Source organism: Acipenser ruthenus, chromosome 8 (genome assembly GCF_902713425.1).
Source record: "Acipenser ruthenus chromosome 8, fAciRut3.2 maternal haplotype, whole genome shotgun sequence".
In the NCBI taxonomy this organism is placed as follows: Eukaryota; Metazoa; Chordata; class Actinopteri; order Acipenseriformes; family Acipenseridae; genus Acipenser; species Acipenser ruthenus.
This window is the reverse complement of record NC_081196.1, coordinates 48,507,044-48,521,106: the sequence shown is the minus strand read 5'-3', so window position 1 is coordinate 48,521,106 and position 14,063 is coordinate 48,507,044. Positions and strand designations below refer to the sequence as shown.

At 37.4% G+C, this 14,063-nt stretch overlaps 1 protein-coding gene across 1 annotated transcript; it reads right to left on the bottom strand.

The window, feature by feature from the left end:
* Positions 1–1,648: 1,648 nt before the first annotated feature.
* Positions 1,649–3,115, bottom strand: LOC117406538 (E3 SUMO-protein ligase ZBED1-like). The gene has a single exon (XM_034010611.3). It carries the CDS (start codon positions 3,113–3,115, stop codon positions 1,649–1,651), a length of 1,467 nt encoding a protein of 488 aa, XP_033866502.3.
* Between the last annotated feature and the right edge of the window lie 10,948 nt (positions 3,116–14,063).

The window sequence follows — 14,063 nt, the reverse complement described above, 5'->3', positions numbered from 1 at the left end:
AAAACCCACACAAGGCTATACAGTACAACATTATAGATTTTACTAGCCTCCCTCTCTCAATATTAATAATACACAAACAGTTTGGAATGATAGTAACATAACATGTTGAGGGGCAATAGAAATAGAAATCTCTTAAGTGCAGTTCATCTTACTTTCACCAGAGGGCAGTAGTGATCCACAGTAAAAAAAAAACTATTCTTAGAAAATTAAATTGAGCATTGTATTACCTGAAATCAATTCTGACCTGCAATACATTCAAGTTTGTTTAATTTAAAAGTATATTTAAAATGTTTTCAATTTTGTCTAATTAGGGGTTGATTTTTAAAGTGTCAAGCTTAGCAAATTTCTCCAGCTCTGTAATTGTGAATTGAAGAGTTTGGCTCACAATGGAATTACCTACAACAAGAACATCATGTTTGGAAGACATTAGGATATGCTACGTCACAAACAGTCCTCTGTTAACCTGTATGTCTCGCCAATAACTCACAAAGTGGATGCTGCACATCCAATTCGCCCTCGTGTTGTCAATTAGTAATGTTTGCAAAGGGTTAAAGTGCTCTTTCAGTGACGGTTACGCTTTTTTGATATATTTTCTTTTATTTCTTATCTTTGTAGTAAGCTACAACTACGGACGGTACACTTTTTAAGTCCATGGACATATTCACACGTTTTCTGTGACGTCACCTACCCCTGTTCAAATTATTCATTTCTTAAAGGCACAGTGCTCCATTACATTGAACTTCGATCAAACTCAAGGCTAACAAATGTAAACAAACTGAACACTAATATGAATGTTTTTACTACTTTAAAGAATTACATTTTAGTTTTTAACATTTATTTACTCTCGTAAAGTCTATGCTTACAAATCTTTTTGAGAGTGATTTCACGCTCAAAAAACAAAACTGCGAATGTGTAACTCAGACAGCCTAGTTATTTGATTGTCGGCACTGTCGATCGGTCATAATTTATTGGTCATATTTAGTAGGGATGGGCGATACCACTGATTTTCTTTTCGATCCGATACCAAGTAATACCAAGGCTAGTATCCCAATACCAATACCGATACCGATACTTTTAAAAGTCTTCTTATGTACATAAAAAGGGGAAATCTTTGTGATTTCTACAGTGAAAATTGGTAAATGCAGACATCAAAAATTATATTTGAAAGCCTTTGCATTAGTATTAAATAAACTACCAATGATCAGACTTCTCTTTTTGTTTTCTGTTTAATAGCAGCAATTATAAAACACATGTTCAATAACGTTCAACAAATGTTCAATTATATTATTACCCTTTTCAGGTGTTATTCTTCACATCACTTCAACTGAAAATTTGGGCTAATCAGATACCCTGAAGTGAAATCAACAACATAAAATAAAAATCTCTTAAGAAGAAAAGAAGAATAAATGCTGCTCTGATTTCTAGGAACACATAAATTTAGGTTTATCTTTTAATTTATCTTTTAATTTTTAACACATAAACTTCTTACAGCACCAGGCAGGATGCACTTGAGGTCAACACTTGAAATGTAGGCTACATAAAGTAATTGTCAACCTCTACCTTGATTCTTTCCCCTTTTATAGGTTTTTGTTTAGAAACAACAGCATGTTGACATTTTCCCCCTTCAGTCTGTTTCTTCTTTGGCTCACTAACTCTCCTGCCTTTGAAAAAGGGTACGGGGTACGGATGAAGCAATGAATCCCAGGTATTTTGCTGCAAGTCTGCTTAGAGATGGGAATGTTTGCTCATGATCTTGCCACCAATGTAATGGGTCCTCGTCCCGGGGAATTAACTTTTCCTCTAAGTAACGGCGCATTTCAATGAGTGCATCAGTACCTGTTGAGCGGTGCTGTTGGGCAGACAGAACTTGAATGTCAAAATCCGCCCATATCCCTCCTTTTGGTGTAGCTGGGGCAGAGCTTGGGGTAGATGCAGGAGTCACTGGTGAGGCAAATCTTGGCATAGGTGCAGAGGCAGAGCTTGGCACAGGTGCTGAGGTAGAGCCTGGCGGTGGTGACTCTGAAGTGGGCTGATGGACTTCCTGCATTTCAGTGAGCATTCGCTTTTTCATAGTTTCCACATTGTCTCTGTCACGAAATGAAAGGTTTTTAAACCTTATGTCCAAGAACGTGCTGGCAGCGAGACTGTGAAGGGTTTCAATCCCACGGAATCTGCGTTGACATTGCAGTGCCAGTTCTGTGGCAAGGGAGCTACCTTGACGTTCAGTGGCTGCAGCTGCTCTGAGAAGTAGTGACACAAGGGGAATCACTTTTGAGACAGAAATATGTTTTTCGGCTGAAACTTCCCGCGTTGCCTCTTTGAAGGGTCTCAGGGCCTCAATGGTAAGGTGGATCATGGATAGCTCTTCATTGCTTAAGCATAGGGTATTCTTTCCAAGTAGACAGAGGGCTGTGGTAACTGCTTCCCTCTGCTCATGGAGTCTCTCCAACATGTAGAATACAGAATCCCACCTTGTTTCTACTGACTGAATCAGTTTATGCTCTGCCACCTTCAGTTGCTTTTGTATTTGTTTGAGCTTCTCTGTGGCTTTCGTGCTGTGGTGGAAAAAAGATACAATGCTACTGCATTTTTCCAGGAGCTGAACAACTTCAGGAACAGCTTTAATTCCATATTTTACCACCAAGTCTAAGGTGTGGGCGAAACAGGGGTAGTGCTTCCACCCAGCCTTGTGCACTGCAGAAACCATATTTGCACCATTGCCTGTAACAACTGCTACCACCTTCTGAGTTATGCCCCATTCATCTGTTATTCTTTTTAGCTCTAAACTAATGTTGTCAGCTGTATGCTGTCCATAAAAACTACAGGTTTCTAAAACAAACTCCTGCATTTGCCAGTTGTCAATGAAATGACAGGACACAGTCAAATATGCCTCTGTGGACCTTGAAGTCCACATGTCTGTTGTGAGAACCACACTGTGTGCACGTTGACAATTTGCCTTTACTTTGTCTTGACAGTCTTTATACATGTCGGCAATTGTACCCTCCATCAAGCGTTCGCGGCTTGGGATTTTATAGCGCGGATCAAGGGTCTTGACAAATGCATTAAAACCTCTATCCTCAACAATTGAGATTGGCTGGAGGTCCCTCACAATCATCTCTCCCAGGCTTCTTGTAACCTCTGCAGCTCTTTGGGAGTCATCTATGAAAAATAAAAATACTTATGTCCTATAAGCTACACTACATGCAGTTATGTCTTTATACAGTATGGGCAGTATATGGGAGTAACTCTCATTCAGCCTAAAATAGTTAGACTAAGTAGCTACAGGCAATTACTTAACATTTAAAGTGTGTAATTTAATTAATGTATGAAGAGTTTCATTCCAAAATGCATTATCCACCATTTGATAAAAGTGACACCTTTGTGATAAAATGATGGCTGGCATAAGAGTTATATTCACCAGATCATTCCTGAAGGTATTAGCAACTTGAGATCTTTACCTACATTTTATAAGATATAATCTATGTTTTAGAAATCCTGAGCAATGCATATCAGTTTTTCCACAAAATTGATATAATGCATTCAGATATTGTTTGAAAATGTGTCCAATCTAGCAGCCTATTGAGTGCGTTTACATGCACAACAAAACACCGACTGGAAAAAATCAGGTTATGGCAATAATTCGACTGAAGTGTTTACATGCACAGCAATACCGCGATTACACAAAAAACCTTGTTTCCATGGGATCGGTGAAATAGTGGGGTTTCTCTTTATAAAAGACCTGGCGCCGGTTACGTAGTCAGACATGAACGCATTTAAAGAACAGATAGAAATCTGACAAAGCTGATAACATCCCCAGATTAATCAAAGTGTTGGGCAGAAATCTTGGTGTGTTACTGCTATTAAGACCCCGATTAAAGATATCAGATAAAGGTGTTTACATTACTTTTTACATAGCCGGATATTAACCTTAGTCGGGGTATCGGGGTATTAGTGTATATGTACATGCACCCACTGTAATATTATGCTCCTCAAGAAATAAAAAGTATTAACTGATTTCTGTTTAAATGATTAAAATAACCTAATATTATCACTTAGATACCTGGATAATGCCTGCCTCTCTGAAAGGCTTCTGTCAGAGAACTCTGCCTCACTCTGTCACTAGACGTGGTGGTATTTGTCTGTGTTCTCTCCCCCTAATCGCCTCCGCTGCAACTCGTCATGCTCTCGTGTGTGACTGATTTTTATGTGTTTTAGAAGGTTTATGGTATTGCCACAATATCTTACACACTTTTGACATATGTCACATTTTGCTTCATTGCTGTTTATTGGAGTGAAATTACTCCAAACGATGCTTCGTTTTCTTTCGGCCATAAAAGCAGAGCAGCACTGGTAACCGTGTTCACTCGTTTATGTGACTGACTGACTGTGACTGAGTGACTGCGTGTGTCTCGGCGTGCCTGTGTATAGGCTATATGAGGAGCGGAGTTAGAGGGCGGAAGGAGAAGTAGTTCCTATCCTAAACAACAATGTGCTACATTTCATTTTATTTTATTTTCACTTTTCAATATCTGATACACATTTAGTTTAATAAAAAAATAAATAAAAAATCACTGGCTAAAGAAAGCACCTGGTATCGATATTTTTATGTGAGGATCGATTCTCAAAAATGAAACGTCAGGATCGGAAGTATCGATACTTTGGATGATCCGTCCATCCCTAATATTTAGTGATTTAATAACTATACGTTTAGCATCTACGTACATGCACGTGTTAAAACTAGACAAAGCGCCACTATGCACACTTAAAGAAAACATTACATATAAAACCTTATGTAAAAAAAGTTCGAAATAGGATTGTTTGTACCCGAGGCTGAGAAGCATCCGTCACTAATTCCTCCGCCATGTTGGCTGTGATCGACAGTGCCGACAATCAACTGACTAGGCTGCCTGAGCTACACATTTGCAGTTTTTTTTTTGCAAAAAGTTTTCTAAGCGTAGACTGAATTTCGTGCGTGCGCAGAAAAAAAACTAAATGTGAAAAGAGACTCGAGCGCGCGCAGAATAGAACCGTAAGTGAAAAAAATGAGTTTTTTTTTTTTTTCATTTTACAGTTCGAACTGCGTTTCTGCGCGCTCGTATTTTTGATAGCAATTTCACTCTCAAAAGTGGCGAGCGAGCAGAAAGCAGATTTGTAAGCGTAGACGGAGTTTCGTAAGTGTAAATTACAACCGTAATTGTATTTTTTCCCCCCATTTTACAGTTACAAACTTAGTTTTACAGTTACAGACTGCGTTTTACAATTACAAACTGTGTTTCTGCGCTCACGGATTTTTGACAGCTATATTTCACTCCATAGGTTTTTACATTTTTCAAGAGTATCACAATGTTGGTTACATTAAGCTGCGGTTTTGAATGTCAGTCGATATAGGGAAAACACACATTTTCAGACACAGAGAAAGACGAGCTGCATCATGATTCTTGTCTTTGTATTTAAAAGACACGTGCACAGCGGAAAAACGGCACTTGTATAGCACACAATGTTTTTAGTTACGGTTATAGACGGCATCCTACATAGAAACGAGGCTCTGATCATGGACAGCCATGCGGTCAAATACCCCAAAAGATCAACATTGCGCTCGACAGACTTTTAATACAGCGTAACATACTGACGGATCTCTTGAAAACTCACAGTCAATTGCATCCAATGGCATGCATCAAAACGGTAACAATCTTTTTTTTTTTTCACAAGTTGACTAACAGTGTATTGATCTTGTTTAGTTTTTTGTCATTTGTCTAGCATAAAGAGCTATGACTGTCACCTTTTGAGCTGCTGTTCTGCTTCATTGCAATTCAAGCTCACTGGCTTTCAAATTGGATTCTTTTAGTTAAACTAGAATCCCCTCTCAATCTAGCCAAGAGCACAATAAAAGCTGTGCAAATGTACATTTCTATTACAATTACTGAGACATATATAGTTTTATAACGGTATGTTGGGATTATTTTGGTAGCAGTCTAATTTCTGTACAACCAGTTCTCACAAATTGAGGGGCAATATTGCTGCAACTTGAAACAGCAGAGTATTTCTATTGTGTAATACCACAGACCTGAACAAACAGGTCACACTATTTTAGGAGTGGGTTTTAGTATGAGACCGTTGCTTGTTAAAATCTAGTTTCCTGTTAGCTCATGTAATAATAGCCTTCTAAAGAGATACATTTACAGATTGTTTTTTTTTAAATTGAACATTCAGTGTGTTAAGTCAATCCCACGAGATATGCACCTTTAAGAAGCAGGACAACTGCTGGTTTGCAAATGATTCAATTGGGAACCACAAATAAAGAAGTGGAAACAGTTAATGAACCAAGATTGAGAACTGGGAATATGTTTGAAATGATTAGTAAGCACCACGTTTTATTTGTTACAGTCTGCATATATAATTCCTGTTGCATCTCTCTGGTGCAAGTCATTGTATTCATGGTGGGTAAGACAGCAGATATAATTGTGATGGAAGACTGATATAAGGCTCATTGCTGGCTCTTTGTACTGAGTTTCAAGGGTCCCAGTGCTTTGGAATTTTAGAGTTATGTTCATCTACTATACAGCCACACATTAAAAGTTGGAAAAGGTGGCAATGAATATCATCTCTAACCCTGGAGAGTTTATCTGAGAAACAAAGCAATAATTCATGCTTTTAAATAATGTACAACTTTTTTTCCCCTTTTTGATAGAAGTTTGAGACCCAGAATGTATAATGATGTTGTACTGTGAGTGTATAAAGTTTACTGTGAGTGTATAAAGTTGTACTGTGAGTGTATAAAGTTTACTGTGAGTGTATAAAGTTGTACTGCGAGTGTGTAAAGTTGTACTGCGAGTGTGTAAAGTTGTACTGCGAGTGTGTAAAGTTGTACTGCGAGTGTGTAAAGTTGTACTGCGAGTGTGTAAAGTTGTACTGTGAGTGTATAAAGTTGTACTGCGAGTGTGTAAAGTTGTACTGTGAGTCTAGCTGAATTTGTTGAGCTAAAATGTCCACAGAATTGTTCCTCTAATATACAGTGCCTTGCGAAAGTATTCGGCCCCCTTCAACTTTGCGACCTTTTGCCACATTTCAGGCTTCAAACATAAAGATATGAAACTGTAATTTTTTGTGAAGAATCAACAACAAATGGGACACAATCATGAAGTGGAACGAAATTTATTGGATATTTCAAACTTTTTTAACAAATAAAAAACTGAAAAATTGGGCGTGCAAAATTATTCAGCCCCCTTAAGTTAATACTTTGTAGCGCCACCTTTTGCTGCGATTACAGCTGTAAGTCGCTTGGGGTATGTCTCTATCAGTTTTGCACATCGAGAGACTGAAATTTTTGCCCATTCCTCCTTGCAAAACAGCTCGAGCTCAGTGAGGTTGGATGGAGAGCATTTGTGAACAGCAGTTTTCAGTTCTTTCCACAGATTCTCGATTGGATTCAGGTCTGGACTTTGACTTGGCCATTCTAACACCTGGATATGTTTATTTGTGAACCATTCCATTGTAGATTTTGCTTTATGTTTTGGATCATTGTCTTGTTGGAAGACAAATCTCCGTCCCAGTCTCAGGTCTTTTGCAGACTCCATCAGGTTTTCTTCCAGAATGGTCCTGTATTTGGCTCCATCCATCTTCCCATCAATTTTAACCATCTTCCCTGTCCCTGCTGAAGAAAAGCAGGCCCAAACCATGATGCTGCCACCACCATGTTTGACAGTGGGGATGGTGTGTTCAGGGTGATGAGCTGTGTTGCTTTTACGCCAAACATAACGTTTTGCATTGTTGCCAAAAAGTTCGATTTTGGTTTCATCTGACCAGAGCACCTTCTTCCACATGTTTGGTGTGTCTCCCAGGTGGCTTGTGGCAAACTGTAAACGACACTTTTTATGGATATCTTTAAGAAATGGCTTTCTTCTTGCCACTCTTCCATAAAGGCCAGATTTGTGCAGTATACGACTGATTGTTGTCCTATGGACAGAGTCTCCCACCTCAGCTGTAGATCTCTGCAGTTCATCCAGAGTGATCATGGGCCTCTTGGCTGCATCTCTGATCAGTCTTCTCCTTGTATGAGCTGAAAGTTTAGAGGGACGGCCAGGTCTTGGTAGATTTGCAGTGGTCTGATACTCCTTCCATTTCAATATTATCGCTTGCACAGTGCTCCTTGGGATGTTTAAAGCTTGGGAAATCTTTTTGTATCCAAATCCGGCTTTAAACTTCTCCACAACAGTATCTCGGACCTGCCTGGTGTGTTCCTTGTTCTTCATGATGCTCTCTGCGCTTTAAACGGACCTCTGAGACTATCACAGTGCAGGTGCATTTATACGGAGACTTGATTACACACAGGTGGATTCTATTTATCATCATTAGTCATTTAGGTCAACATTGGATCATTCAGAGATCCTCACTGAACTTCTGGAGAGAGTTTGCTGCACTGAAATTAAAGGGGCTGAATAATTTTGCACGCCCAATTTTTCAGTTTTTTATTTGTTAAAAAAGTTTGAAATATCCAATAAATTTCGTTCCACTTCATGATTGTGTCCCACTTGTTGTTGATTCTTCACAAAAAATTACAGTTTCATATCTTTATGTTTGAAGCCTGAAATGTGACAAAAGGTCGCAAAGTTCAAGGGGGCCGAATACTTTCGCAAGGCACTGTAGATTAGTGTTTCTGTGAGCTATAGTGCACAATTACTAATGTTTCACAAGGAAGAGACTAATGGGCTGTTTTAACATTTTAACTACAACTTTCTTTTCATATTTTATGATAAACCAACTGCTTCAATCAGACAAATAATATGCATATTCAATGACCATTCAAGGTTTGCATCGGCAGTGCTGTACCTCACAAATAAATGAATAAATACTGCTGCATAAACTGGAACTTGAGTAGATTTCCAAAAGGAAAGAGTATCTGCTGCTTGCACCAGAAAGCCAGAAGGAAAACAAGGTCTTTCAAATAAAGAGGAAGATTTTTATTTATCTTTTCTGGTTCTTACTTTAGTTTAGCCTTGACTATAAAGCTGTTACCACAGCTTCCTTCTGAGGACCTTTGTGTTTACTTCAGTGGTCATAACCATTTTGAAATAATGAAAGAAAAACTTTGTAGCAGCACACTGTCTTCAGAATATAATCAAACATCATGCAAATGCAAATCCTGAATGATAACAAGTAATCAGTCAAAAAGAATTTTGATCACCATGTTATCATAGTCAAAAAGATTTTTGATCACCAAGTAATTTTAGTCAAAAAGAATGCGAGTGAATACATCTCTCTGTGCATTGGCACTGCTGTTGTGGACAACACAAGCTGAAAGTAAGATAATTACAAAAAAAGAATGTTTGTTACATTAACCTGTATCAGAACACACTCTTTAAAGTGTTACATTATTTCTAAGGAAGATTCACATTCTGTGTTGAATGATATTGGAACATAACACATGCATAGACACAGAAATTAATATTGTCTTTCTTTATGTAGGCTAATAAACTCTGTGGGGATCCTAAGGTTGTCTTAAACAAAAAAATAAGTTACTGTTAAAAAGATTGAAATAAATAACTGTACTGTACCTTAGTTGTTTCAGTTCAAATGGTGTAAACTTGGTGTAACCTCCGGTGAGTTCACTTTTCCATTAGTTTGATATTATGATGCACGAAAAGATGGGAAACATAAAACACATTTCAAGCCAGCTGAATGTATTTATTTATTTATTTGTTTTTAATAACAAAAGCTGAAAATGAAAAAGTAGACTAGGACAGGAGGCTGTCAGCAAAAGCCTTGAAACCACAAGGAGGAGTGTACAGTTCTACAGAGCCCTTTGTTATATAAAAAGACTATTCTGTTTCCTCTTTCGAGCACACTGTACAAGTATGTATTTGAACCTGTACAGTAAAGCAGTAATTGTGCGATGTAAACCACAACTTGTTTTAGTAGCTGCGGGTCACATAGAGAAGATCTATACCGCACAATGTACAGCATATTTTGCAACAGAAAAATAAAGACTTAAATCGGTATTATCTGTGAAAATGTTAGTGAACAGCATATCGATATTAACTGTACTTTTGGTGGTGACCATTTCTGCTGAAGGTAAGAAAACCATCTTATTTATATGGTGCGTTTCAACTTAAAGTGAATCTTATATATATATTTCTAACGTGTTCTTGAGTAAAAGCACTGTTACTGGGGGGGGGGGGGAATGTAATTAAGTAAAAGTCAAAGTATCCTTCTAGAAAACTACTTGAGTAAAACTACAAAAGTATCAGAAGTAAAAAGTAGCCACCCTTAAATTCTACCCATGGAAAAAAACGCCCTGCAGATTGATTATATATATATATAATCAATCGAAAACAGTGTTAATCAGCGGCAACTACTCTATGGTTTTATTCACAAGTTGTAAAACAAATGGCAGCAGACTGACATTCAGTAACTTTTTCAACGGATCACCAGCAGCACAGACGTGGTACCTGTTCTCTGACAACACTTTGAATTGCACTTCATTCCTCACTGCAAGGTGGTCATGTAGTCTGCTTAATTAAACCACTTATTGATTAATAACCTCCCGATTCCTTTAATCATCTCAATTAGTCTATTAACGCACATTGGTGCGTTGATTAGGCGGCAGCAGCAGCTACGGACATTTATTTAGTCATGCATCCCTTTATTACTGATACGCATTATTCAATATTATTTCTTAGAATGTGTAAATAAATAATTTAAATGTTTCCGTTTACTAGTAGGAACATATCATTTGTCAACAAATATATATATATATATATATATATATATATATATATATATATATATATATATATATATATATATATTAAAACAACATCACTGATTCCCGGAACAATTTATATAAAATACCGAACTCATAACATCAATGCTGTTATATATATACAAATAATAATAATAATAATAATAAAAAATAATAATAATAATGCAATGTTGTTCACAAGCAGCACATTAAGTGTCACTTGCAGTTTCAAGAAAGAAAATGTCCCATGCATTAAATGTTGCTATTAAACTTTAAAAGCTTTTAAAGCTGTAAAAACTTGGCCATAAGAAGAAACACTTCTTTCAGCATCTACAGAATTGGTAACAACTGACAAATATATTTTAGCCTTTCGTGTTAAATTGGGAAATAATTCTTCAGCTTTAAGTCATCCTACTGCCGTTTTCTTTTGTATAGGTAGGTATTTGTCAATTTCTGATTTACCGCATCAAATCCTGGAATAGAATATAATGGGAGGGCTTCCAGATTCAAACAGCATATCCAGATCCCACAACAACATTTGTTGTGGGTTGAGTATCCTTACTGCCATCAGAAAGATATGAGCTGGTTGAAAAAAACGTGGTCTATTTTTGCATTGATCCGTGTTGTAGTAATTAGTCGGTTTTTCTAAAACCTCAGAAGGTTTTTACACATAGTTTGTTTATTGCGGCGTCTGTGCTGTGTACCTATTGTGCCATTGCTCGATATGTATTTATTAATTCTGTTACTTTATTATATGTTTGATGGACACTCACTTCACGGCTTTCAAACAAACCACTGAATCAGATCCACCAGTTCCTTGGCATGCGTCGCAATTAGGGAGAGTTGAGATTTTAAACTTTGCACATCTTTAAGTAATTTCCGGAGCTCCTTTAACACTACAGTGTTTGGTGAAATGTGCATTTCCTTTTCCACTATGCCTGTGTAAAAAAACGATGTATTTGGAATGATATTCAGCAGCAGAATACCAAGTGCCCCATCGTGTTATGCGTGGCTCAGGTGGCAACTTTATGGGTAAAGTACAGCCTTCTTGTTGGATTGCTTCTGTCAGGTGGCCTTTAAAACGTAGTTGTTTTCTGCTTGGGCAAAGTTTAAACAATTTTTTTTAACGGTTGCAACCAGCTTGTTTCGGAAAATTAATTAGCCCAGATATTGCTGGCAAGGACTATTATGTGAGCATTACAATTCAAATGTACTGAATTGGCAGTAAAGCTCAAAGAATGTCATCTTATGCCTTGATCATGTAACTGGCATTATCAGAGACAAATCCAGTCACATCATTAAAATTAACTTAAAATGCGTTTAAACATTTCACAACGCCCTGTGCCACCCATAAATAATTCACAGAGTGCAGATTAACTGTATCGGCTAATATTACTTTCAGTTCGAAGGTATTCGACAGTTCTTGGAGAACAAACAAAATGTGCAAACATACAGATCTTTTGCATTAGTAGACTCGTCAGTAACTACCGCGGTAAAGTTAGCTTGACGTTTGATATTCGACTCACGCTAACCCGACATGAATGAAAATGGCTGTATCTCGCCAACCACAGAAGCTAGAGTGCTCAAACCAACTTTAATTTAAAGGAGACCAGTTGTCATTTGTTTCACAGCTTGTCTTACATGTGAAGCCTAACAATAATTTGTGAAAAGCAATGACATATCACATATACGCACACTGCATATCTGACACGCGTAAAACGGCTTTATCTCCCTACAGTAGCTACAGCGTTCAAATCAACTTTAATGTGAAGGAGACCAATTGTGAATTGTTTCACAAGCTCTCCTTTACATGTGAATCAAACAAATGAATTGTGAAAAACAATAACATACCGCATACGCACATAGCCTAACCGACACGCGTAAAAGCGCTTTATCTCCTCAACTACAGCAGCTATAGTGCTCAAACCAACTTTAAATTTAAATGCCAAATGTGAATTGCTTCAGTCTCTGTTTTACCTGCAAAGCCTAATAATTTGTGAAACACAATAACATATCGCATATACACACCACCGTCCCAGCGTCAATTAAAAGTGCTTGATATCCCAAACAACAGCAGCTAACATTTTCAAAACAACTTTAAAGACCAGCTGTGAATTGTTTCACAGCTTCTGTTTTACATGTGAATCCTAATAATAATTTGTGAAAAACAATAACATATCGCATATGCGCACACACTTAGCCTGACATTCGCAAAATGGCTTAATATCCCCAACCACATCAGCTAGCGTTTTCAAAACAACTTCAATTTAAAGAATACCAGTTGTGATTGGTTCCACAGCTTCTGTTTTACATGTGAATCCTAATAATAATAATAATAATAATAATAATAATAATAATAATAATAATGTGTGAAAAAAACAAATGGTTGGGGATAAAGTCATTTTACGCATGTCAGACTAAGTGTGTGCGCATATGCGATATGTTTTGTTTTTCACATATTATTCTTAGAATTCACATGTAAAACAAAAGCTGCGAAGCAATTCACAACTGTTTTTCTTTAAAATAAGGGTGGTTGGACGCTCTAGCTGCTGTGATTGGGAAGATCCAGCCATTTTCATTCATGTCGGGTTAGCGTGAATCGAATATCAAACGTCAAGCTAACTTTACTGCGGTTCAGTAGAGGTATGACACAGGCCAGGTTTTTGGGATGGAACCGCATAACAGTCTCGCGTTTTGATTGGTCCATGTCTGTCACATGAATATGTCGTCACACGAGTGGAAAAGCGTGCAGGCATTTTTAACATTGTGATCAGATAGAGAGAGTGATCTGCTTTCCACAACCTTACCATTAAAATATAATGTGGTATTACACTGTACTGATATAACAAACTATGAGGAATTACTTTATATAAATTATCATGTTATGCACGAATGTAAGAATTGGCTTTCTGTGGTGGTGTACTTTTTTCTTTCAAGTAGCATATATCTATAATCGTTTTTGCGATATAATATAAAACATATACGCTATTGCAGTTTTGTTACAGGATACATTAGTTTATCTCTAATGTAATCACAGTTTTACATATAGACTGCCCCTGTTTTCATTTACGTCGCAAATTCTGGGCCGCTTTACTTTTCAGATAATGTCCCAAATTCTGGGCCGCTTTTGTTTTTAGATAACGTCCCAAATTCTGGGCCGCCTTGGTTTTTAGATAACGTCCCAAATTCTGGGCCGCTTTGGTTTTTAGATAACGTCCCAAATTCTGGGCAGCCTTGGTTTTTAGATAACGTCCCAAATTCTGGGCCGCTTTGGTTTTTAGATAACATCCCAAATTCTGGGCCGCTTTGCATTTCCGAATTCAGC

Bases quoted from the DNA above. Each gene is read 5' to 3' on its own strand.
- LOC117406538 (XM_034010611.3), bottom strand. From the start codon at position 3,115: ATGATTGTGAGGGACCTCCAGCCAATCTCAATTGTTGAGGATAGAGGT.